The sequence below is a fragment of the Leucoraja erinacea genome, chromosome 26 (assembly GCF_028641065.1).
Source record: "Leucoraja erinacea ecotype New England chromosome 26, Leri_hhj_1, whole genome shotgun sequence".
NCBI lineage: Eukaryota > Metazoa > Chordata > Chondrichthyes > Rajiformes > Rajidae > Leucoraja > Leucoraja erinaceus.
In genome coordinates this window covers 22,425,189-22,451,816 of record NC_073402.1, presented here as the reverse complement: position 1 = coordinate 22,451,816, position 26,628 = coordinate 22,425,189, and the positions used below count along the sequence as shown (strand labels likewise).

General features: G+C 42.9%; 2 protein-coding genes across 2 annotated transcripts; one reads left to right on the top strand and one right to left on the bottom strand.

The window, feature by feature from the left end:
• Positions 1 to 1,780: 1,780 nt before the first annotated feature.
• Positions 1,781 to 8,435, bottom strand: LOC129709799 (nuclear receptor subfamily 0 group B member 2-like). Its single transcript, XM_055656395.1, has 2 exons — positions 4,135 to 8,435; positions 1,781 to 2,627 (listed from the first exon to the last, which is right to left on the bottom strand). The coding sequence occupies exons 1-2, from the start codon at positions 4,673 to 4,675 to the stop codon at positions 2,386 to 2,388; spliced, it is 783 nt and encodes a 260-aa protein (XP_055512370.1). The 5' UTR covers positions 4,676 to 8,435; the 3' UTR covers positions 1,781 to 2,385.
• Positions 8,436 to 12,161: 3,726 nt separating this feature from the next.
• nudc (nudC nuclear distribution protein) lies at positions 12,162 to 24,550 on the top strand. The gene is made up of 9 exons (XM_055656393.1): positions 12,162 to 12,321; positions 13,574 to 13,651; positions 13,874 to 14,083; positions 15,213 to 15,290; positions 16,230 to 16,349; positions 17,003 to 17,197; positions 18,714 to 18,797; positions 20,522 to 20,640; positions 23,456 to 24,550. Exons 1-9 carry the CDS (start codon positions 12,241 to 12,243, stop codon positions 23,505 to 23,507), a joined length of 1,017 nt encoding a protein of 338 aa, XP_055512368.1. The 5' UTR covers positions 12,162 to 12,240; the 3' UTR covers positions 23,508 to 24,550.
• Positions 24,551 to 26,628: the final 2,078 nt, after the last annotated feature.

The window sequence follows — 26,628 nt, the reverse complement described above, 5'->3', positions numbered from 1 at the left end:
GGAGATTGCTTTGTGGAGTTACTGCTTGCACTAGGTCCGCAGACATGGCCTGAAGCTTCCAGTTGTTTACCATTTTAATTCAACATTCCAATCCCAATCTGATATATATTTATGTGGTCTCCTGGAGTGTTACAAGAAGACCCAAGATAAGCTTAAGAAACCACACCTCACTTCTGAAGAAGGGTCCCAATTTGAAACACTATCAGTCCATTTCCCTCCACAGATGCTGCCTGACCACCTGAATTCCTCCAGCAGTCTCTTTTTACCTCAATTCCAGCATCAGCATTCTCTTATGTCTCCAACACCTCACCTTCTGTCTGAACATGTTGCAGTCTTCCAGACATCATCTTGAATTCTCTTAACTTTGGATAACATACTCTTACTTCCTGTGTATATAAGAACTATTTCTGCCTGCCATTCTTTTTCCTTTCTATTTTTTTGGTATGATCTGGCCTACTGAATGTGTTCCATTATGCCAGCACCACAGTATATAACCATAGTGCCTTATCCCATGTGCCATGTGGTCACTATCAGAGAATTTCCCTCGATTTCACCCGTCAAGTCAAACCTATTTCTCATTTTCTCACGACTAATTAACTGTTTCTTAATCCACACGTGCTGCCTGATGTGATTAGTCTTTTCCCAGCATTTTCTGGTTTTTTTTGTCTGGCCCACCTGGCAAGTTCTACCATTTTACCATTAACAAATCATTACACAGACCTAGAATCATAATGTGCTGATAACTGTCCCTATTAAATCATTTTGACGTCCTAGAAACATGGAAATTAGGTGCAGGAGTAGGCCATTCGGCCCTTCGAGCCTGCACCGCCATTCAATATGATCATGGCTGATCATCCAACTCAGTATCCCGTACCTGCCTTCTCTCCATACCCCTTGATCCCCTTGGCCACAAGGGCCACATCTAACTCCCTCTTAAATATAGCCATTGAACTGGCCTCAACTACCCTCTGTGGCAGAGAGTTCCAGAGATTCAACACTCTCTGTGTGAAAAAAGTTCATCTCATCTCGGTTTTAAAGGATTTCCCCCTTATCCTTAAGCTGTGACCCCTTGTCCTGGACTTCCCTAACATCGGGAAATGTCCTATCACATACATTCCCCCTTTGTTCTACACATCAGGATTTCATCTACTCTCTTACTGAAAACTAACTTGCCTGTCTCACTTTCCCAATTTTGATGAGGTGCAGATCCAAAACGTTAATAGCTTCTCTTTTCACAGATGCCGCCTGACCTGTTGAGTTTTTCCAACATTTCCTTTTGTGATGGGATATGGTCTCTTTCATTTCTTACACTTGAAAATCAAATCATTCATGGGGCTGTATGATTACTCCTTTTTCCAAAAATACTGAACATCACAAAAGCAGATGTTCAATTTCCCAATCTTTTGATATAGAATATTCATTGCACATTGGACAATCAGTGATATAATTCTGAATAAAATGTTGACTTTTGTACTTGAGGTTTCTTTGATTTGAAAATAAGTGTAGACTCACTTAAGCTCTCTGCAATAAAATGTTTAAAATAAGCAAAATATATTTATTCATGATTAAAAAAATAACAATATAAAATAATAGTATAGGTGGCAAACAACAGTTCAGGGAAATGTGGAGTAACGGATATAATGCGGGCAGTAGATCAATAATGAGATTGTGTTATTAAACTGGGGACTGGGTAAGCAACAACAAGATGTTGACAGTATTGATCAATGAGTGAGCAGTTAGAGATAAGTGGGTGAGGACGTAGGTGAATACTGAGGCGGCAGGTTTTCAAGTTTGCGTTTATTGTCACTTAACCAGTTACGGTACAATGAAATTTGAGTTACCCTACAGCCATACTAAGTGAAAAGCAACAATACACACAGCCACAATAATAAAATTTAACATAAACATCCACCACAGTGGAATCAACATTCCTCACTGTGATGGAAGGCAATAAAGTTCAGTCATCTTCCTCCTTTGCCGAACCCTCCGCACTTGCCGCTGCCGATGGTCCGATGTTCAAACCCTCGCGTCGGTATGATTGAAACTCCAGTGTTGGGACGGATCGGAACACTCCGCGGCCTGGAGCTCCCGAGTCGGCCTCTTCTTACCGGAGACCGCGATGGTGTTAAAGTTCATAGGCCCCGTGGTCGGAGCACTTTCGCTGGCGTTCCTCGGCAAAGGATCGCCCACTCCACGATGGTAAGTCCGCGCCGCACCCGCGGCTTGAAGCTCTGGGCCGGCCTCCAGGAAAGGCCGCACCACTCCACATTGTAGGCCAAATGATGTGTGTGTGCTGTGGGTGTGCAGTGAGGCACAGTCAGGTTGGTAATATGTGTGTGTGGATCAGGTGAGCGGTTGAGTAGCACAAATGCTGGTGGCTGCTCTTCACTCGGTGTAAAGCATCTCCAGCAGCAGCTCAGTCATATCGGCTGCTCCGATCACTGGCCTGAAGAAGAGTTCTGTTATGAGATCATTGCTGATGCTTTTTAGGGCAGAGACAGTGAGTAAAACACGAGCAAAGCGACTGTTGTCCTTGGAAGGAATGGGCTCCAGGACCTTATGGAGTGCCCCCTGAGCTTCCCGCTGAAGGCTTTCAATGTAATCAGGTGCTTGGAGTCCAGGCAGGTCTGTAAAAGGCAAACTCATAAATAATTGTAATCAGTTACAAACCCAAGCAATCAATTAAACTAGAAGCTACAAGTGTACAAAGAAGCACAGCATTTTCAACATACACTAATATTGAAAGGAGATACAAGAGACATGTTGGAATCTGGAGTCAAATGAACAAACTGCTGGAGGAACTCAGCAGGTTGAGCATCATCCATTGGGGGAAAAGACATCAACATTTCAGGTGAAATTCAGTGAAGACCCTAAAGGTCTTCAGGACTGAAAGTGGATAGGGAAGACAGCCTGTACAGTCAATATTGAAAGTATTAGCCCTTTGTGTTGTTTCATAATTAATTTAACCTATCCAAAATAAATATTACACCCAATTTTTAGTTTCCATGACATTCTGCGATTAGTCATTTAAATGTTTTCCACTATCTAACCCTCAAATCCAAAACACAGCCCACACTCAACCCACCCTTAGGTTCACACAAAAGGTTCATAACCAGAGAATCGGCAGTGTGCTCTGGTTGTGGCATTCTGCTGGTTATGCAGAGGAGTTAGAACTCCAAAAGTGGTGGAAATCTTGAAAAACAAAGAAAGATTGGAGGCACCACAGAGGTGCAGAAGGTAGAGCTGCTGCCTCACAGCGCCAGAGACCCAGGTTCAATCCTGACCTCGAGTGCTTTCCATGTGGAGTTTGCACATTCCCCCCTATGAGTGTATGGGGTTACTCTGGATGCTCCCGTTTCCTCCCACAGCCCAGAGTCTTGTGGATTTGTAGGTTAGCTAACCTCTGTAAATTTCCCCTAGGGTGTAAGGAGTGGATGCAAAAGTGCGATAACATAGAACTAGTGTGAGCTGGTGATCAGCGTGGACTCGATGCGCTGAAGGGATTGTTTCCACGCTGTATCTTTAAATTAATCTAAAGAAAAAAAACTGCCAGAAATTTTGAACAAATAATCACACACAAAAATTGTAATTACCTTTTTAAAAAATTCACCGAACGTTTAAGGACCTCAAGAATTGTAAACCCTGGCTGGTTCTCAAATTGCTGCTGATGTTTTACTTATTGATTACGACACTGAAATAAATCTTCAACCCATCAAATCCATGCCACTCTCTCAGGAGAGCAATCCCATCCCATCCCCTTCTCAGGTTTTCCCCATGTGTCTCTGTCCTATTCTCTCTCTCTCTAGCACATACACACACAAGTGTCTATCAACTCCCTTTTAATTCATATTGCCATTTACCCATACTAGTTTAAAATAGCCAATTAACCTACAATGCTTTGGGATGTGCGAAGAGACTGATGGAAATTCAGAAGGAGAATACTTAATTTCTACACAGACAAAACCAAACCCTGGTCCCTGGAGCTGTGCAACCTTGCTACCAGCATTACTGTCACAGAAAAATTACTCTTAGGTTCATATAAACTACTTTACGTTGTGTAAATATGTCACCATTACAATTCTTTTAGTTGAGTACATACAGTAACTAGAATAAAATCAGATGGCGTTTAGTTACCAGGATTGAAGAGGAGTGCTCCTTTCAGATATGCATATCCTGTTTGACTCAGATCCAAGCACCAGAACTTGTGCAGCCAAATTCTTACTCTCTGTACACCAGCGAGTGTTGGCTGTCTCCTTTCCTCTGCCCCTGTCTTGATCAGGTCTTGCCCCTTCAGCAAGATTCTCTTCAGCATGCTGTGGCCTGGGGTCTCTATCACATCGAAGCTCACCCTCTCCTGGGCCAATCCCAACAGAAACAACTGTATCCAGCAGCTTTCCAGCAACAATAATTGATCTGCCTTGGGAAGGTGGTGGAATGAAGGAAGGTTCTTCATAAAGTTTACTGTCTTTACCAGCACATCTGATACCATCTGACAGGTAACCTGTGGAGTTTTCAAGCAAACTGTCCGCCTAGTTGCACAGGGGCAGCTGTGATGCGAGAACTCAGAGCAAATCTTCAGATCGCTCTGCTGGCTCAAGATGGTTTTTAAGATTGCGTTCTGTCTCACTCCAGAAACACATTGGCATTTATTGAGCAGAACATTAACACAAGCCATAATCTCACTGCCAGGCAGAAACCACACTCAATTTAGCACTGATGCCACACTGTAATGGTATTAACAGCTCAAGGCAGTTTAAAGTTCTGATTTTATCTGGAAACTAAAATCTCTAACTCTCAACACAACAAAACTAATGTTGTCGGAGCTGTGCTGTGCAAGATTTGGCTGAAAGTGATGTTTAACTCCAGCTCTCAGTACAACACTAACCGCCACAGGCACCAAATGAGCTGGTTGCACCCGACATTATTTATACGCAGTTTCTTTCGGTGACTAAATGTGACCTTGGCTTCAGGAATCACGCTGTTTTCATTGAAAAACAAGCTTGCAGTTGCTAAAAGGCCATGGAACCTGTTACTATGGTGCAGGCAAGCAGCAGATAATATTTTTCCATGAAACACCAGGTCAGACAGATGGAAGTTTATCATCAACTTGATGTCATGTACACAGACTTTAAACCATCCTGTACATTGCGCCAAGGACTACAAGAGGCCATTAACATAATCAGCCAAATCCTGTACACTCAGTTACATAAATTGATTCTGAGCTCCGCAATTAGATAAGGAATGTTTCCTGCACGTAGGTTTATAACATAATCTTGGTACAAATTGAACTTGGTACAAATTGAACTTGGTACAAACAAACAATTCAACCTGAAGCCAGATAACTGAATTGATAAAGCAACTTCTCTCTCACCAAAATTTAATGTTGTAAATCTTAACTAAGCACATTAGTATTAATGGCATGTGAGTCACATCATCCACTCCATCCATCCCCCCTCATAATCTTATATATTTCAATGTGATCACCTCTCATTCTTCTGAATCCAAACCCAAGCTGATCAATTGTTCCCCAAAGGACAAGCCCTAATCTCATGAATAAATCAAAAGAATATTCACTGGAACATCTTCAAGAAAGTATATCCTTATTTAAATGATGGGACAAAAACCATATGAGGAGGCACAATAAACTGCAAATGCTGGAATATTGAGTAAAACACAAAGTGCTGGAGGAACTCAGCGGGTCAGGCCCGAATCTTTGTCATCTGGCTATTCCCTCCACAGACGCAGCCTGACCCACTGAATTCGTCCAGTACTTTGTATGTTGTGCGATATTCTAAATGTAGTCTCACCAAGGTGTCGTCTCATGAAAGCCTTCAATCGTTTTAGCAGGACTTCCTTAACATTTACAATACTCCATACCGTTTCCAATATACTCCTACAGACACTGCATTATTTACAATATCAAAAGTGCTTTGAAAATGTTTATAATCTTACTGCAGTTAAAGATTTTTCAGCTTTTCTATTTTCCCCTGCAAAAAAGATAATTTCTCTACACAGCCTTTATTTTTGTCTCCTTATTAAATCTTCCTATATTCCTTTGCTGACTCTTTATGTCCTCTACACAGGTTATTGTGCACTTATCTATGTATTGTCAGAACACCTGACAATTACACTACATCTAATTTATTAATATAGATTATAGACAATAGACAATTGTAAATTAATGTTGATTGTAAATTAATATTGATTTACACACTGATCCCTGAGGAAACCAACTACTTAAAGGCTGCCAACCAGAACATAAACTGATCATCTCTACTTTGCTTTCTGTCTGTTAACCAATGATCAGCCTAAATTATTATATTATCCTCAATCCCACAAAACCTTTTGTACAGTAGTTGTAATGTGTCATCTTATTGAGTACTTTATGGATAGCCAAATACAGTACATCCTTTGCCTCTCCTTTCTATACCTTGCTATTTACAACCTCAAGGATCTCTAATACATTTGCTAAAAAAACAATCCCTCTTTCTCAAAACTTTGCTGACTCTTTTATCTTTTGAAAAATCCTCATTATTTCCTTATTCTATAATAATCCTAATATTTCCTTATTAATGCATTCCATCTTTTTCTGACAATTAAACATAGAAATTAGGTGCAGGAGTAGGCCATTCGGCCCTTCGAGCCTGCACCGCCATTCAATATGATCATGGCTGATCATCCAACTAAGTATCCCGTACCTGCCATCATCAAACTCGCTGGACGGTAGATCCCTCTTTCTCTGTCTGAGATAAACTGAGTTTCTAGCTCTGAACATTTTCAAGCCAGATCTGTAGGTTTTGTTCGGCAAAGACACTTCAAGGGATATGGGGAAAAGGCATCAAGGAATATTAATATAAAGGAAGATACAGTAAAGGATTTTTCTTCAGTATGAACTCAGACTTGACAGGTGCTAGTAGATTAAATATGCCAGTTAAGTATGTGTTGATATGGCAATTACCATGGCAGAGTCCCCTCGGTTGTAAGAAGGATACAAATCTGAAATGACACCTAACTATGTTCTCCGGGGATGCTGCCTGACCCATTGAGTTGGTAAGGCTGCCTCCTTGGTGCTGTTCTCCATCAGCCTACCCATTCCTTAAGCGTGACTTGTCAGCCTGACCACTTCCTTAGTGTGGTCTGTTCATTAGCCAATTTTATCCTCTCATCCCCAAAATCATTATTAGATTGTGTGCAGTGAAAATGGTAGATATCCAACTTTTTTTTAAATGTAAATGGAGTTGAATTAACAGACTGGTGCAACAGGTTTGAGGATTAAATGGTCCCCTTTTGCTTCAGAGTTCCTGACATTTACTGTAAAATGACTATAATCAGTCATTGAATGAGAGGCCATTGCTTTCCTAAATTAAATGGGAAGGAACATGAAACAGCCGACTGAGAAACTAACCCTCAAAGTCTAACTGCCTGATTGAAGTGAGCTACTGGGAAACTACCTGGCCAACACTGAACACTGGAACATTGCTATGTCATCATTGGGAAGCTTATTGTTTAGAAAATACTTGAGTATGTTAACGATACAACTTGTATCTGCCACCAGTCATAAAAACACAAAATAACTGAAATTAAAGTGACGAGTGGAAAGGATTGGGAATGTGCAAAGATTGAGGGGGAGGGGAGGGGGTCAGTCTCAGTCTACCCCACGACAGAAGGAGGAAGAGTTGTACAGTATGATTGCCACAGGGAAGAAATATCTCCTGTGGCGTTCTGTCCTGCATCTGAACCAGTCTGTTGCTGAAGGTACTCCTCAGGTTGACTAGTGTGCCATGGAGGGGGTGAGCTGTATTGTCCAGGATGCTCTGCAGTTTGAAGAGCATCCTCCCCTCCAAGACAGCTTCCCATCAATCCAAATCCACCCCCAGGATGGAGCAAGCCTTCCTATTGAGTTTGTTAATTCTATTGGTATCCGCAGCCTTCGCCCTGCTGCCCCCAACACACAGCAGCGAAGAAGATGGCACTGGCTACGACCGATTGGTAGAACATCTGCAGCATCTTATTGCAGACGTTGAGGGAGCGGAGCCTTCTTAAAAAGTACAGCCGGCTCTGTCCCATCTTGTACAGGGCTTCATCCTTCCTGGACCAGTCTAGTTTACTGTCCAGGTACACTCCAAGTTATTTGTACTCCCTGGTAAACTGCACATCCACATCATTGATGGAGACAGGGGTGTTCCTCTCCTCCTAGAGTCCAACTCCTTAAGGGTCTGTCACTTACGTGTCCTTGGCATGCAAATTACGCGACCTCATTGTCGTGTTGAGGCGCAGGGCATCGTGTGGCTGCGCGGGGCTGGTCCTAAGGAGGGGTATGTAGTTGTGCACGGCATCGCGCGGGGCTCCGAAATTTTTGTACCGAACGAAATCTTCGCGCGCCAACGGCCTGTCGCATAACTGACGACCAATGTGGGACAGGCCCAAGACCCTGGCGCGACGCAACGTCTCACCTCCAACAGCAGCAGAAGCAGGCAAACGATCTCCGAACTCGGCCTGGGGCTCACGGCCGTTGCAGTCTGAATCCGCCCCCACTTCTACTCCCAGAGCGAGGCCAAGAAAATTGAAGATTGACACAAAATGTTGGAGTAACTCAGCGGGACCAGCAGCATCTCTGGAGAGAAGCATTGGGTGACGTTTCGGGTCAAACCCTTCTTTCGGACTGAAGAAAAGTCTGAACACGAAACATCACCCATTGTTTCTCTCCAGAGATGCTGCCGGTCCCGCTGAGTCACTCCAGCATTTTGTGTCCATCTTCAAATGACGTCACGCGCTCCAGATGGCTGTGCGGGCGCATGAAAACGCGCGCGACCTTCGCGGGACTGTCGCGCCTCAACGCGACCACGAGGTCGCGTAATTAGCATGCCAAGGACACCAAAGTGGGACAGGGGCTTTAGTCGTGTCGGTGTCGGGCTGTAGGTGATTCAGCCCACACCACACAACAAAGCCGTTGACTACACCTCTGTATTCAGCTTCCCCTCACTTATGCAGCCCAAAATTGCAGTCATCTGAAAACTTCTGCAGATGGCAGGAGTCTGAGTTATATCTGAAGTCCGAGGTGTAGATGGTGAACAGGGAGTGAGGATCGTCCCCTGTGGGACCCCTGTGTTGCTCACTACCATGTCCGAGAAACAGTTCTGTAGCCTGACATATTGTGGTCGTCCAGTCAGGTAGTTGCTGATCCAGGATACCAATGGATCATCCACCCGCATCTTCGGCAGTTTGCTCCCTCGCAGTGCAGGCACTGTAGAAGTTTAAAAAAAACATGACTCACAATGTTTCCCAGCTTATCCAGGCATAGGCGGAAATCAAGGGGGGGGGACACACCTCCCCTCCATGCTTTGAGAGGTGGGGGGACAATCCCCCCTATGTTTTGTAATCCGGATTTTGAAATTCAGCGAAAAATAAAATCTATTAATAATCTCCGCTTTCCATGAGACAGTGGGGATGGGACTGATGATCGAGGGTGCCGACTGGACGAGAGAGACGTCGGTCAGCGGGCAATGGGGGTGGGGGGGTGGGATATGATGATTCAGCGCAATGATTGGTGGAGGGAGGTGTCGGTCAGAGACGGAAGTAGGCGGGTGGGACTGAGGATAGAGCGCGGTGATTGGAGGAGGGAGACGTCCTGGCGGAGCAAAGATCATAGAGCGGAGCTTGAATCGGCCCGTTCGCGGGGCCTTTCGTCGCCCGGAGCGGCTTAAAATCGGCCGCGGGATCTTCCACCAACCGCGGTCAAATTGCGAGGCGATCGAGGCTCCCGATGTTGAAGCCCCTGCCGGCCGATTTTAAGCCGCGCTGGGCGATGAAAGTCCAGCGAACGGGCCGATTGAAGCCCCACGATTCGGGGCGGACGAAGCTGCTATTGCTGTAGTTCGGAGTCAGTCACCAACCTGGTCAGCTCCCGATGCTTACGACATGTTCCTCTAGCTAATGCTGAGTGTTGTTGGACCAGTGAAAAGGCTGAAAGCAGAGTGGTTGGAGTGGGAATAGGACAGAGAATTAAAGTGATAGGCAACTGGAAGCTTAGAATTGTGCTTGTATAATGAAAGGTGTTCTGCAAATCTGTTTAAGTGATTTTGATTTTGGAAATAAATTGTCAGGGAGAAACCACTCCCTCTTCTTCAAATTATGCCATGGGATCCTTCAGATCTATCCCATCTGCATGACTTCCAAGGATGTGCAAGAAAACATTGAAACATCCATTGCGGTGTGACGCTTTTGAAGATTGCTAGCTTTCTGCTGTTCATTCTGGCACAATCATGTAGAATAATTTCTTCAAACCTTTTAATCTCATTCCCATTTGACTCATGTCAATTATTTGACCCGTCAATTTGTATGTGAATGCATCCTTGTACAGACAGAGACACAAAGTGCTGGAGTAACTCAGCAAGTCAGGCAGCATCTCTGGACAGCATGGGATAGGTGATGTTTCAGTCAGAACCTATCCATGTTCTCCAGAGATGCTGCCTGACCTACTGAGTTACTTCGGCACACTGTGTCAATTTTTGTAAACCAGCACCTTTAGTTCCTGGTAGGAACAGATCCATTAAGCCTGTCTTATCAATAGTAATGTGGTGGGACTTGTCTGACAGGTTAGATGTGTGCAGGATAAGGGGAAAAAAGTGTTATTAACTGTCCCAAATGAGCCATTCCAATTCATCTTATTGCCAACATTCTTCTCCAGACAACTTGTTGATGGATCCTTTCCCTGTCTAGTCCCCAGTGCGTGACTAAATCAACTCTCCGCCCTCCTGTGCAGATGGATTCCCTCCCATTCCTTGCATTTGTTTAACTACCATCCATGTGTTTTCATCCATCACTTCTTCCATGTGAGCTTCATCTTTGATTAGTTCTTGAATCCCAGATTCAATGTGAAGGTTGTATTTGCTCTACACATTCCTCCACCACCACCTTCTCTCCTACTGAAAATTACCTCATCTTTGACCAATTTTGAGTCTGGATAGATCCCCTTTCCAGGAACCACTGGCCGTGTTTGTTTCATTTTTCAGTAGGTCATTCTCCCTCAGTTCTTACCCGAAATGTTAACTGTTTCACCTTCCACAAAATGCTGATTGGCTTGCCGAGTTTTTCCAACGTTTTCAACTTTTAATTCAACGTCCACTTGCAATTAAATTTGAAAACACACCTGCTCTGAATTCCCCCAAGTAACCCCATCAGAAAGTTACTCCGGCATTTGTGTATATCAGAAACCTTCACAGGTCTCCTTTTTATTCCCAAATGATTACAAACTCTGCCTATCTAATTTTCTCTGCTAGTTATATACTCTGAGCTTTGGTACCAAGCCAGTGAGTGTGTTCTGCATCAGTCGAACAAAGCATTGTCTCCTGCCTCCATCCTCTCATGCCTCCAGCGCCTGTGGCCTCTTCTGTTTCTTGCCTCATGCCCCTTGCCTCCTGGTGCCTCATATCTCATGCACCCTTGCCTCTGGCCTCTCCTGTTTTGTTTTTTTTTGCCTCCTGCACCTTGCCTCCAGCGCCTCTGGTTTATCCTGCTTCCTGCCTCACTCATCACACGGTCCAGGCCAAAGATCTTATAGCAGGATCTTTGGTCCAGGCTATAGGATCTGGCATTTGATCCAATTTGAGATTCCAGCTACCAAGACAGATGCGTACAGCAGGTACACAAAAAAGCTGGAGAAACTGCAGCAGCATCTATGGAGCGAAGGAAATAGGCAATGTTTCGGGCCAAAACCCTTCTTCAGACTTCTTCAGACACCTCCATAGATGCTGCTGCACCCGCTGAGTTTCTCCAGCTTTTTGTGTACCTTCGATTTTCCAGCATCTGCAGTTCCTTCTTGAACACAGATGTGTACAGCAATTCGTTCTTCCCCCGCACAGTTAAAGCATGGAATAATCTTCACCCTACCAGATGCATCTAAATTTAAGGTAGCTCTTTCTTCCCCAAAATCCTTTCTGGCTTAAGTCCTCCCTCCACCACCTCCAGTTTCAAGTCCAGGCCGCCCGAAGCGCGAGCGCCAGCCCGAGCAAGAGGCGGGAGCTCCCGCCCGGACGGTTTCCCGAATGTTCCAGTTACCGTGGCGACCGCGTCGACAACACCGCGCGCAGCCGCACGCTGTTGGTCCAGGGTCGGGGGTCCCACCCACGTCGTCTCCCGATTGGTCGCCAGGGCCTGTCCGTCATCGCGGCAACACTTCCGGTGGAAGGCGTCGGGCCTGGGGCATTGGGCCGAGTCGCAGCTACAGGGAGCCGGCACACCATGGGGGACTCCGCCGCCGAGGACCGCTTCGATGGCATTCTGCTCGCCATGGCCCAGCAGCACGAAGACGGCGTTCACCAGGTACGAGGGAGCCGACGCTGTGCGGATGGAATCGCTCCCTCGACTGATTGTGCCGTTAGATGGCAGCCCGGCGACGCCTGTGTCTCTGCAGACCAACTGCCCCCACACACTCATCCCTGCGGCCCGCAGCGGCCGGGAACCCTGTCCTGGTGAAAAGCCCAACATCTGAAATGTTATCTCCGTATTTCTCTCTCCACAGATGCTGCCTAACCCGCTGAATATCATGTGTAGGAAAGAACTGCAGATGCTGGTTTAAATCGAGGATAGACACAAAAAGGTGGTGTAACTTAGCGGGCCAGGCAGCATCTCTGGAGAGAAGAAATGTGTGACGTTTCGGGTCGAAACCCTTGTTCAGACTGATTATCATCTCTATCATCTGAATATCATCTCTATCAAGCGTGATGACTTCCCCTCCATCCTTCCCAACACGTGGTTTCCTTCATTCCCACACAACTTGCTGATGGATCCCTCCCCTGCCCAGCCCTCAGTGTGTGACAAGATCAGCTCCCCTACCATGTCGATGGACACAAAATGCTCCTACCGTATGTGTGGGTGGATTTTTTCCCATCCATGACATTTGATTAATCACCATCCATATGTTCTCATCCATCTCTTTTATGTGTGTCTCATCTTTGACCACCTGGATAGACACAAAACGCTGGAGTAGCTCAGTGGGTCAGGCAGCATCTCTGGGGGAAAAAAAGGAATAGGTGAAGTTTCTGGTTCAAACCCCATCTTCAGACTGAGAATCAGGAGAGAGGGAAATGATGGCTATGAAAATGTAAAGAACCACCTGAACCAATCTGGGTAGACCCCCCTCTACAGGAGCCAGTGGCTGTGTTTGTCCTGCTTTTTGGTAGATCCCAGCCATATATTCCATCCTATCCCATCAAGTGCACATCCACCCTCCCGCCCCCCGCCATGTAGATTGATTCGATCGATGAGAACCTTACGTGTATAGACTGATCTCCTTTCTGTCATGGAAAATTCCATTATTCCTTACCCGTGTGTTGATGGACCCTTTTCCCAGAGTGCAATAAGATCCTTTGTGCCACAAAGTGCTGGAGTAACTCAGCGAGTCAGGCAGCTTCTCTGGAGAACATGGAAAGATGGTGTTTTGGGTCGAGACCTGATTGTGTTACATCTGGTCCACTAGCAGAATGCGAGTTAAGCAAAAAATGTGACCTGGCACTTCACCTGGCAAACCATGTGTGATTAGTTAATTTTCATTGCTTTGTTTTTATTTGTCCAGCTTGTAGATACATTCTTCAGTTTCCTGAGGCGTAAGACAGACTTCTTTACTGGTGGAGAGCAAGGAGCAGCTGAAAAAGTGAGTATAAAGCCTCGTTTACAGTCAACAGGAGGTCATAGCATAACTTCATTTCTTTCAGTGCTATTTTGCTTGATGTAAGGACTCCACAAACGAAGGGGACTGTTGGTGGGACACTGGGAAGTCTCCCCCCCATGGTCACATTAGCTGGCAGGACTGTCTGATGTCTCCTCAATGGTCTATTGGTGCAATGTTTTTTAACTGATCACATATTTTCCATAGTTGGTCACAGACACATTCAAGCACCACCAAAAATTAGGGGCCCAGGTTCAAATGGAGAAAGAGGTGAAACGGGAAGCTGATAAAAAGGAGAAAGTAGAGCGAGCAGTAATCACAGAGGTAAAGGAGAAATCGGAGCCTGAACCAAAGCAGCCGAAAATCAAAGAGCTAACGGATGAGGAGGCAACTAAACTGCAACAGGAGATTGACCAGGTGAGTGTATCGCACAGGCCAATCACTACTTTACAATTGGGCCATGGATTTGGAATTCATTTGGGAATTGGTTAAGGAATCAAAAATGCTGGGATCATGGTTACTGATTCAACTTTGCAGGCTGTGAAGTTTCCTGAGATCTACACTGAGATCCTTCCACAGTGTATTGTAATTTGATTAGGTAAAAGGGAAAATTAGGAAAGTCCAAAGAACGAGCACTTTAAATTAATTAGATATGTTGCCAGGGAGCACTTACATTATTTAATTATATTGCTGTAACTTTGGATGATAATCGGGAATTTCAATAAAGCTTAGAGATGGACCATCTCTAATCTACATTAGCGTTCAAAGGGGTGGTAAATGGTGATGTTGTGCTGATGTTATTTTCGGTGGAGGTTGGGTGGTTGCTCTGGGAGGGTGCATCATGTGAGAAAAGGGTTGGTTGTTTACTTTGGGAGTATTAATGCCTACCTCCATACCTCTAGTTCGTGCCTCTGTGGAAATGTAATCATTAAAATAAATTATTCCACCTTGTGAGCCACTCCTGCTGGCCCTTTAAGAACCATGTTTGAGCTGTCATAAACAGAGTATCTGTGTCGTGCTCCATAGAACATGTCCTGGCATTTGTAGATGAGTAATTGAGGTTCTTGTATCTGGTGCTGGGACCTGGGTGGCACGTTATAGTTGGTTGTTGAGGCACTTTGCATGTTCACAGCATCTAATCTGGTGGATTTGCGACCTGAAAAGTGGTCTCATTTCATTAATCATCTAAGCAATGATGGATTTCATGCCATTATGTTCCTATGTGTTGAGAGTTATTTTCATTCCACTTATAAACTTAAATTAAAAAACAGTTCTGGAGAAACTCACCGGGTCTGGCAGCATCCAGCAGGGGGTGGAATGGACTGATGTTTTGTGTTGGGACCCTTCTTCAGACTTAATGGAAGGTCCATTCCCTCCCCAGATGCTACCCCACCCACTGAGTTCCTCCAGCACTTTGTGTTTTGATCAATCTGCAGGTTTTAGTGTTTCCATGTTTTTGAATTAGTTACTGACATGAAATGAGGCTGTGGTTAATGGCTTGTCATGTATCCTCTGTTGACTAAAATTGACTGCATTTCTTATCTAGAAAAAGGAGCAAGAAAGTGATGTGGATGGAATAACGGCCAATGGGGAAAAACCTGTGGAAAACCAAGATTCAAAACAGGTAATTGGGAAGCTGTGGGAAAGAGGGATAGAGACACAAAGTGCTTGAGTAACTCAGTGAGTCTGGCAACATCTCTGGAGAAAAAGGATTGGTGATGTTTTAGTGTGTGAATCCTTCTTCAGAGAGGGTTTGCTAAAAGGGTGTATCATTTTAAAATGAACAAGTTTTATCTTAACCGTTAAATGATAGCATTTTAAAATCATTTGGCGCCACTCATTTATTAAAATTCCTCGTGGTTCACAACAGCTGGCCTTTCTCTGGGCTCAGATGGAGTGTTCAATCACAGAATTAATCAGAGCACATTTACTTTACAGCAGAAGTTACTAAAACGGTTGTATGATTTAATGATCAACATTCTAGATCGAATGGATGAAAAAACGAGTTGGAGTGTTCTTGTAACAATGTGGGTAAAAGCCTTGGGGTTAAAGGTAAACCATGGGTTGCTTGGTGTGAATAGCCTATTTGAATGTTGTCCCTTTTTCTAAAAGGTACCAGAGCAGAGTCTACGTGGAAATCTGCTTCTTAAACCCCTGCCCTGTGGCATTTATCGCAGACCATACAATGAGAGAACTGTGAAGTTGAGCATCCTGAGAACACTGACTAAGACTCCCTCAAAGTGATTGTCAGGCTTCACCATGCTTTAATTCTATTCCATCTTCGAGATTAATTTTTAAAGCTTCAGTCACTTTTGATTTATCTGATTAAATGTTTAATAATCACCGTGGAATCTTATAATTGGTTCAGCCTGGATGGTATTTAACCTCTGTGTGACTGCCCCAGATAATCTGTGACCATGGGCACTACAACTGATTCTATTGCTCATTTGTTTTCTGCCTTAACACGTTTGTGCACAGTTGTGAAATGTTCCTTGTACATTGAGAACTAAAGTTAATGCTGGAACATAAAATATGTCCTTTTGACCCCAACACAATTCCATAGGCAGAGTCTGAGTCTGAAGGTGAAGAAGATGAGAAGGATAAAGGGAAACTGACGCCCAACAATGGAAATGGTGCTGATCTGCCCAACTACCGGTGGACCCAGACCCTGTCTGAGGTGGATGTAAGTGGCATTCGTTTAGCACAGGGTGCTTAGGGTTGGCTACGGAAACAATTATACAACAGCGATATGAGGAGGTGAACTTCTGAGTGAGGATATGGGCAGGAATGACCTCAGATGAATTTAGTTCCAAGTTTATCTTTATATTTCACAGTGCACTATCCGCTTATTGCCCTGTAGAATTCGGAATAGAATTTGCCCTATAGGATCACGAGGGAAATAGATAGGGTGAATGTGCAGAGTCTTTTACCCAAAGTACGGGAGTCAAGCATCAAAGGACATACATTTAAGGTGAGAGGGGACAGATTTAATAGGAACATGAGGGGCAATTCTTTTCACACGGATAATGTTGGGTATAAGGAATGAACTTCCAGAGGAGGTAGCTGGCAGGTACTATCGTAACATTTAAGACATTTGGACAGATACATGGATAGTAAGGGTTTAGAGGGATATGGGCCAAACGTGGGTAGGTGAGATGAGCGTGGAAGGGGCTTCTTGGTCGGCATGGGCAAGTTGGACCGAAGTGCCTGTTTTTATGCTGTAAGACTCCATAGAAATAAATGAATTTGAATGCAGTATAAATTCGGGTTGCACTGGAGCGAGGTATGTGTGAATGGCATTTCTATAATTCTTAATTTCATGGGGTACTTTCCCAGCTCCTTGTCCCATTCCAAGTCAACTTTAGATTGAAGAGTCGAGATCTGATTGTGGAGATCCAAAGGCGTCACTTGAAGCTGGGTCTGAGAGGCCACCCGCCTATAATTGATGATGAGATGTTCAATGATGTGAAAGTAGAGGAAAGCTCATGGCTGCTGGAAGATGGAAAAAGTGTTAATATACATCTAGAGAAGGTGAGTCGGCATTGATGGTGGGTGAAATGAAACCTCATCCATATCCTTTTGGGGGGGGGGGGGGGGGGTGCACAAACTGAAATTAGGAGCAGGAGTAGGTGACGGCTTTTTGAGACTGCTCTGCCATTTAGTGCAAATGCAGCTGATCCTCAATCTCAGTACAATATTCCTGAATTCACCCATACCCTTTGAAGCCCTTATGACAGAATCTCTCTGTCTTGAATATATTTGGGGACTTCACTGCCACTGCCTGTGAAAAATTATTTTTCTCATTCAGTCCTCTAAGTATTAATGCGAATCTGTTAATTTACACCCCCCACACCCCAGTCTAAATTTGCCCCATTCCAGCCAGGGTAAACATCTTTCCGCATCTAGTCTGTGCAGCCCTGTAAGAATTTTGTACTTTCAATACGAATCCCTCTCAGTCTTCAAATGTCTAGTGAACATTTGGTGCATTAGCTCTGCAGGAAGTATATTCTTCATTTTAATATTGCACACAACACTCCAGGTGTGCTCTCACCTAGACCTTGTATGGTTCTAGTGAAACATCCTTGCTCCTGTACTCAAAACGTCTTGCTATGAAGGCCATCATACTGTTTGCCTTCTTAATGCTTGCTGCACCTGCATGGTTGTTTTAATGATTGAGGTACAAGGACACCCGGATCCCTTTCTACGTCAAAGTTTACCAATCTATCACTATTTAAATAATAGTGCGTTGTACTGTCTTTCCTATCAAAATGGGTAACATCATATTAATCCACATTGTGCTGTACATATATAAATTAATTTAAAAAGACTCAGAAATATTACAATTTTTCCCATATCTAAATTATTATGAATAGTTGAGCCTAAGCACTAATCTCTGCACTACTAGTCATGAGACGAGCCTGTCTTTTTCTCTGTTTCCCGTCAACTAGTTTCCAAATCTTGCCAGTATAGTGTCTCCAATCCCAGGCACTTATGCGAACAGCCGTAACAATCCAAATACATTACATACAGTGGTTGTCCTTTATTTATTCTACCTGTCATCTAAAAATTCCAGTGGGTTAGTCAAATATCCGTGAAGACTTTGCCTAATGTTGTTGATATTTGTTAATTGTCCTCTTACCACATACCGTCTAATACCTCAGATTTTCTCCACAAACTCATTGATTTGTAGCTCCCTCTAGTCCCTATTTTTAGATATTGAGGTTACATTTGCCTGTAGATCCAGGAGTTTGCTCCTATCCCGGTTCTTAAATTGCTTCTTAGCCCTGTGGGTTTAGAATGTACAGATAGAGTGTGCACTGTTCTTGAAGGATCTTCTTTCTGTAAATAAAGATTGGCCTAAGCTGCAAGTGAGGTGTCTGTCGTGTGTGATAATTATACTGGGATCCACGTTCTGTGAGTGATGCTTCCACTGGTGGTGGGAATGAAGGGGGTGTGAGAGTGGATGGAATAGTCCTTGCCCATGGGGCTGAATGCTGAATTTCAGTTCATGTGTTCAGTTTGCATTTTCTATGTTTTCTATTACCAGATTAATAAAATGGAATGGTGGAACAAAGTAGTGACAACGGATGCTGAGATTAATACCAAAAAAATTAACCCTGAGAATTCAAAGGTGAGTGTCCTATCTGTCTCAGTCCTGCCTTGTGATGAGAAAGGGAATATGCTTCTTGATCAGTGCAGTGACCTTAAATGAGCATTTTTATTTGAGCCTATTGTAATATACAGAAAGGCCAGGCCACAGTTTTTGCTTTTTGTCTGTGGACTTTATAATTTTATTGTTGCCCGTTGCACTGAATTGGTGTGTTTGGTTAACCTCCATTTTATGAATTGCTTGCTGAAATTGAGAAGCATGGCTACTGTATTCTTTCTCAGCCAGGAAGACATAAAACGTGAAACATTTGTAGTAGTAGTAGTAGTGAAGAATCACACTGAGGTTTTTTTGTCCTGTGGAGATTATAACTGAATCAAAAACTCTTCATATGATTTGTTTAAATTAAGTACACTAGCTATGAGTTAATTCTCACCATTCTTATTTGGGCCTCCCCTTATTTAATTTTATTTCAATTCAATCTGACTAAGTAGCCAGTCATCTACATCCTTTCACAAACCTGTACTCTGCTCGTCATTGTTACCACTCTTTGTCATTATTTTCACTATCCCTATCACAATTACTTTTTGTGATTAGTTTCCATGTGCCCTTAAATGGCAGTTCTTATTGGTAAAATTCTTCCAACTATCTAGGCCTTACCAGAATTCCTCCCATTAAACCTTTCAGCATATCTGCCTTCTCCTTCAAAGATCCTTAAAACCCACTTTTTGGCTCATATTTTCGGGTCACCATTTCCTATTCTTAGTTATCTATTCCAGATTAAATTATCTTTAAATTTATTTATCATCATTAACAGGTGCGTGCATGAGCTATAAATTTCTCTGCTTCAGCATTCAAGAAAAACAAAGCTGTTATATGGCTCCTGATCAGAAATTGATCAATAACTTCACCTGTTCCTCCATAATCACCTGGCATTGTGGATATGGATCAGGGAGAAAGTTGTTTCAGCAATGGATTGTGCTAGGAAAGGTCTGAAGATGATCAGGAAAACAGGTGGGAGAGAACATGATGTCTACAGATGAGGGGTGAAAAGGATATGCTGAGAATTGTGAAATATTCATGCAAGACACAATTGGCATTGATCCGAGTCATTTGGGAGATGATTAGAGTTGGAGGGTTGTCTGATATATCAGAGACAGAGGGTGATGGTTGGAGGAATGGGTGTAATTATGTAATAAGAAAACTTAAGGAAGAAGCCTCCTGAAGGAAGATGAATGTTCCAGGCTCCACAGCGTGGATTATCAAGCACTTTGAAGAACACCAGAGCAAACTCCATTCCTCGAGCTAAGATTTGGATTTGTTTGTGACATCCATGAGAGGCGTTATCTTTTCTCTACATTTTCACACGAGTGCTAAAAAAGCTACTGTTGTATGTCTTTTTCTGTTGGTGTTTGGTTCCCAGTGGCCTCCATGCATATGTAAGTTTTGTGCATGGAAAATGTACATCTAATTTTAAAATATATGATAGCAGCATATGCAACTGCTTTTAGAAAATGCCATTGTATATGGCATAGAATATTCCATTACATGATGTATTTTCTAGTCCATTGTCTTATTTCATGTTAACTCTTGAAGCAATTATCACAACTGCTCTTATCCTTGATTTTCAAGTTTCCTTGATTTTACGGCACCAATATTAATCTGTAAAGTCTTGCTCTTCACGATGAAAATAACTTGACAGTTACATGGAGACCCACTGATGAACTGCTTGAATTCTATGTCTATAGTTATCGGATTTGGATGGTGAGACACGGAGCATGGTAGAGAAGATGATGTATGACCAGCGCCAGAAAGCCATGGGACTACCCACTTCAGAGGAGCAGAAAAAACAAGACATGTTGAAAAAGTAAGCCTTCATATTTCTGAAATAAACAACACCCGCCATGTGTCTGCCCACTTAGTCCAACTTCTCCTGAATCCGTTTTAACTTGTCTGGGAATTCTACTTGACAAGGAAATTATACAATAGTACAATAAGTAACCTCTAGCGCTATCGGGGCTCTCTATGTTAATCGTGAATTAAGTCTGTAAAAGCTGGTCTTGTGTGTAGAATTGTGAAATCTGATTATTAGCCGACTCAAAAGAAATACACTGCTTAAAATCTCAAAAATGCAAGATTATAACCAATTACATTTCTCTTGGATGTGATATCTGTGATTTGTATTTAATTCAGCAAGCATATTCTATATAGTGTTTGAAACAATATCCTGGAAAGTGGACACACAAGCCAATATTGTTGGAAGCATTCAAGAGGTGAGGTAGGGTAAGTGGGGAGAGGAACAGAGTCAACATTTCAGGTCAAGGATGCTTCTTCAGAATTGTGGACGTGAAAAATCCAAGTGTGGTATAAGTTGTGGAAAGGGATGGAAAAAAGACAGGAAATATTTGTGGTAAGGTCAGACCAAAGATGTTAAAATAACAATTCATTTAAAATCCATCAGTAATTATTACAAGAAACAAGTGGGTTGGGCAGGAGGGAGCCTAGCTGGTAAATGAGATGGACATTAGTGGAGCAATTTAGGAGAGATCAGTCTGGGAGAAGGTAGGAAAAGTAACAGGTGGCTGGAAACAAGATGCCTTTGTGGACTGAAGTGCAATGTTTCATAAAGCAGTTATCAAATCTGTATTTGGATTATCCTGCATTCAGAAGACAATAATGGGAGCATCAAATGCAAAACATTAAATTAGAAGAAATTCATATAATTTTACACCTTCACATGGAAGATCTGTTTGAAGTCCATGATGGTGGAAAGCAAAGGAGTAAAGAGGCAGTTGTTACATCACATGTGATTGCTTGGAATCATAGCAGGATAAGAACAATGATTTGTAGTGATGGAGGAATGGACCAGAGATATATGAAGGGACAATCCCTTTGGAATGATGTAATCTGGTGGTGAAATCCCATTGAAAGTGGTGAAAGTTATGAATGATATTCTGTGAATATGGAGGCTGATAACGTAGAAGGCTAGGGAAACCAGTCCTTTGACTGGGAGAAGGGGAAATAGTTAACATATCTTACTTTTTGTCTCTTCTAATTTAACTGATTTGGTATCCTTTCTCTGCAACTGCACAGCTATTTTCATCTTGCAATTTAGACAAGGGTTTAAAGATTACCATTCAGGACATTTTGATGACTTGACTCAGATAATCCTGGCAGCAGATTCACCTTACCGTAGAATGCTTATCTCTTGGTTTGTAAGAATTTTGAGCTAGTTTGGATTGGAATGTTATGCACCATTTTCCTGGTGTTGAAAGGAAATGTGGCTAATGGGTCTGTCCCACTTAGACGATTTTTCAGGCGACTGTCAAGTTGCCAGCAGTCGCCTGAAAAAACAGCAACTGGAACGGCCACTGTCAAGAGTGGAACGCGCGCGCACGCACGCACACCCCACAAAGGCGGGGGCCAGGACAAACGGGGGGAGTGCTGTCTGAAATTCACACGGTGCAAAGCCAAGGTGATAGGCACACACCACGATGAACAGGAAGGTTGGTGCTGCAATTAAGATGGCTAGCACAGTGTACGGTAAGTCCTTTAAAAGAGGGGGGAGGGAGAAGGAGTGGAGACAACTTTTAAGAAGCCAGAGATACACAGCTGTGAAGTTCGGCAGACATTTAACATACCTGGTCGGTTATCCTTGGTTCTGAAAACGACTGCTTACGTATTTTTCCCCCAATGAGCCAATGAAATTCACCAGTCAGGACCGGCTACAACCTACGAGAACCTAAGCGAACCTTCGACCTCCTGGCGACCCACCTACGGCACGAGAATTCTCGCCACTCTCCATGGCGACCTCATTCTAGTCGCCGCTAATTTTTCAACATGTTGAAAAATTCTCGACGGCCATAATGAGGCTGCGCCTAGTTCCCAGAATGTGGGAACTCCTCACGACCATGAAGGCGACTCCCTGGCAACCACCCGTGAACATGTGGCGACTGCATAGTCTCCTGCAGTCGCTTAAGTGGGACAGGCCCATAAGGGATCAGAATTAAGTGGACCAGTTACACAAAAGTGCTCATGGATTTCCAATACATGCAATAGAAATGTGTTAGATACTGCGCCTCCTGTGGAAGTGGATTGTTTCCAGCCAGGTCGCTATGCATGTTGCAGTGTGTATTTTTCAGGTCAATATGCCTCCTTCATTGTCAAAGAATAACAAAGCTATGAGCTGTAGCCCTGCCTTTGGCTGATTGTGGAAGTATGGTTCAGGACTGTAACAGCAGAATGAAGCCGCTAACAGGTACTGAACTTTGTCCCTGTAACCAAGCCGCTCAGACTGAACTCATAGAAATAGGCTAAAAACTTTTTGTGATGTGGTACTGTAAAAGGCACAAGTAATATGAAGACAAGACACAGAAAATGCTGGAGAAACATTGATATGTCTGGGAAGAGAGAAACAAGGATAGTATTTCAGGTTTGGGCACTATCATACTGATGCAACATATGCTTTTATTTTCCAATAGAAAGTCCCAAACTTGAATCATTGCATTTATCTGTTTTTGCATATGGCTGCAGTGGATAAAAATGTAAATTTCGGCTGAATGTGTTTTTGACCAAGCTTTTAGTCACCTTTCCTACAGTCTACTCTTTGCAACAGTTCTACTAAGAAGCTTATTTTGTAGCATCAGCCTTGTAAAATGTAATCTTCCTGTGTTTCTCTTTAGATTTATGGAGCAACACCCTGAAATGGACTTCTCAAAGGCTAAGTTCAGTTAAAGATATATGCCCACCCTGGCACTGAAGGGGATACTCAGACTATTGGAAGAGTTTCTACAAAGTTGTTGTGCATTGCCTTGTGTGCATCCTGGACCCCAAGTTCGTGCACCATTTGGGTTGTTCTTGAGCGCATCAAGCATCTGACATCTGTGTTGCAGTTGCCATGCAGCATCCATCAGCTGCCATTAACCCATGCCTCTGCATTTTCTGGCTGGCCTCATGACAAACTTACCACCTTTAATGGTGTGTCAATCTCACAAACGATGTAAATTAGATTAGTAAGTTTGATTACTTTTGACCTGACACACGGACAATAGCACCTCTCCATCAGTTGCTATCTATCAATGTGCGTTGTTGTCACTACGGTCATCGTTGTGCTTCAACAGGGCCTTTCCTGACCATTTCATTGCATGAGATCTCCAATTCTTATGGTGTTCAATACCCTTATAACAAATTTTGAAGTGAGAGATGCATCCTGTTGAAATGCAACGTTTAAATAGAAGCTACCCAGAAAATGCTTTGATGATCTATTCTTTTGTCTTAAGTTCAGATGAGGATCTGTGTGTATGTCAATCATATTTGGCTACTAACACATTATGCAAACAAGCTGCATTAGAAGCTCTCCTTGTTCACGAAACAGAGGCTATTCAGTGAGTGCTATGCAAAACCCCACCTGCTGATGAAGTGGAAATGGTTGAACTTCAATTTTGTTCAATTTTGTTTCTTGCTGGTTGCTGTGTGTTCTAGCCCAGTCATGGCCATGTTGATATACATGCTGCTTTGAGATGGGCTACTATATATTTGGTTTTGAAGTTGTCTGGTTGACTGACCTGTTGCACGCTTCCAGGTGAAGAGGCAAAGTGTTGTAAATATATGGGTTGTTGCTCTATTTCCTTGTCTGTGTTTCCAGGTCAGTTACAGGGTGGATAGATAAATTAGCGTCTTCATGAAGCATGTTATGTTTTTTTTTAAATATTGGTTTGCATTGATGCACTGGACCTTGATGCTGAAATTCATTTCTCAATAAAGCCAATCCACTGGCAGTTGTGTGGCAATTGTTTGTGGATTTACATATTCAACATAAAAAACACTAACTTTAGCATGTTAACACATAAAAATCCTGCCGAAAAGATGTGATGCCTGGGGAAAAGCGGCTTTAAAAAAAACAAGTGAAAAGGCCACATGAATAATGATTCAGTTTGCATGGAGCTGAATAGAGTTGGTTAGATGGTTTTTAATTGTATATGTTGCAATGGAAACAGGCTGAAGCAGATGATCCCAAACTAGAGCACATGAAGACTTGCACTTATACATAACCTCTATCAAACCCTCTGGTTTATCATATTATATCCAGTAAAACTAATATATTTTCCCTTCAATTAAATTAGGGGAATTAAAGTCATTATCTATTCTAGACCACTTTTCTTGTTTGTTCAATAAATATTAAGTTAATTTCTTCATTTATTTGTCATTTTTAGTATTGATAAACAGAAGTGAGATTAGACTTCTGGCCAAATATATGCGTATTGGAAGTTTCCTGATGGTTTTGAAGATTTGCTCCACTCCTTGGCTGTTTGTTGGGAGTGAGAAGTAACATGAGATAATTACATTTGAGTGCCTGTATCTGAAGCTGTGTTGGGTACAATGAGGTGTAGTATGTTCCTCTTCATCCTGCATAGCCTGAGCTTCCTGCATCTTTTCTTATGCTTGGTGATTAAATGTTGTGGTGAGAATGGGGAAGAGACAGCCCCTCCCCCCCCAAAAAAACATGCTGTTGAGTTCAAGTCCATTAGCCAGATACACACTATTTGTTCTTTTTACTGTGACCTATCATGGCCATTTGATTACTCCGAATCAGAAGCCAAACCCATGGCTAACAGGGTATTCAGCCCTGTTTTCTTAAGCACAAAAATAATGAATTAACCAACATTAAAATATTTTTAACATGAAACTTATGATGCTAACGAATGGTTCTACAACAGAACCAATCCTGGTCAGTGTCCAACATAGGTCATCACTGACCTGATGCTGTTTTCAATCTTTCCCACTATAATAGTCAGTCATACAGCACAGAAACAAGCCCCACAACCTGCCATGTCTATATACCCATCTATACTAAACTTACTTACCAATATTAACGAGCTTGATATGCCGTGAATATACAACACCCAACATTTTGCCTCCATAGATGCTGCCTGATCAGCAGTTTATGATGTTATTCTGATTTAGCCCATCATAGTTCCAGCTCCTGACCAGGTTCCACCGCCTGTAGTATTTCCAGAATACATTCAATGGAACTGAATCCAAAATAGTGTTCAGTTAATAGAAGATGTCACATAAAGACACAAAGTGCTGGGAGTTACTCAGCAGGTCAGACAGCATCTCTGGAGAACATAGTGATGTTTGGATCTACACCCTTGTTCAGACTTGATCCAAAACGTTACCTATCCATTTTCTCCAGAGATGCTGCCTGATGTGCCGAGTTACTCCAGCACTCAGGAGTTTTGTGTATTAACCAGCATTTCCAGTTTTTTGTTTTTACAAGATATCAAAAAAGTTGATAAAACATCTCAGTAAAAACACAGAACAACTAACAACAGGGAAATGTAACATTATGTTGGCCATCAGATATATGGATGAAATCAACCTGATATTAACAACACTCGGAAATATAGTCAGTGAGAACTGCAGACAAAAATATGTAACTCAGTTAAATAGCAAAGATTGGTTAGTGTACTAGGTGGAAGGGCTCCGAGACCATATATTTTCAGGGCCGAATGGCCTACTCCTGCACCTATTTTCTATGTCATGGTAACATTCTAAGGAAGGGGTTTCAATGGGTTACTATAGCAGGCAATCGGGAGGGTTTATTTAGCAGAGAAAGTGGCTTCAATGGGTTAATCAACCTGGAAAAATTATTAATTGGTTAATAGTGCACTGGAATACGTAAATGTCCTCTCAAGATTCCAACATTTGCCGTCTCTTATGCCTCCAATAAGCCCTTTGCTACCCTTATCCACAAACCGATGAGGACATGAGTAACAATAACAGAAGCAGCATGAAGCCTGTGATATTCCCACATATGTGGCGTTCACAACTCCAGATGGAGGACTGCACCTGG

Excerpts from the sequence above, each read along its gene's own strand:
- LOC129709799 (XM_055656395.1), bottom strand. The coding sequence starts at position 4,675 with ATGGCTTGTGTTAATGTTCTGCTCAATAAATGCCAATGTGTTTCTGGA. Across the intron at positions 2,628-4,134 it reads AGCACTCCTCTTCAATCCTG|ACCTGCCTGGACTCCAAGCA; the intron begins GTAACTAAACGC and ends TGCCTTTTACAG.
- nudc (XM_055656393.1), top strand. The coding sequence starts at position 12,241 with ATGGGGGACTCCGCCGCCGAGGACCGCTTCGATGGCATTCTGCTCGCC. Across the intron at positions 16,350-17,002 it reads AGACCCTGTCTGAGGTGGAT|CTCCTTGTCCCATTCCAAGT; the intron begins GTAAGTGGCATT and ends GTACTTTCCCAG. Across the intron at positions 20,641-23,455 it reads AAACAAGACATGTTGAAAAA|ATTTATGGAGCAACACCCTG; the intron begins GTAAGCCTTCAT and ends GTTTCTCTTTAG.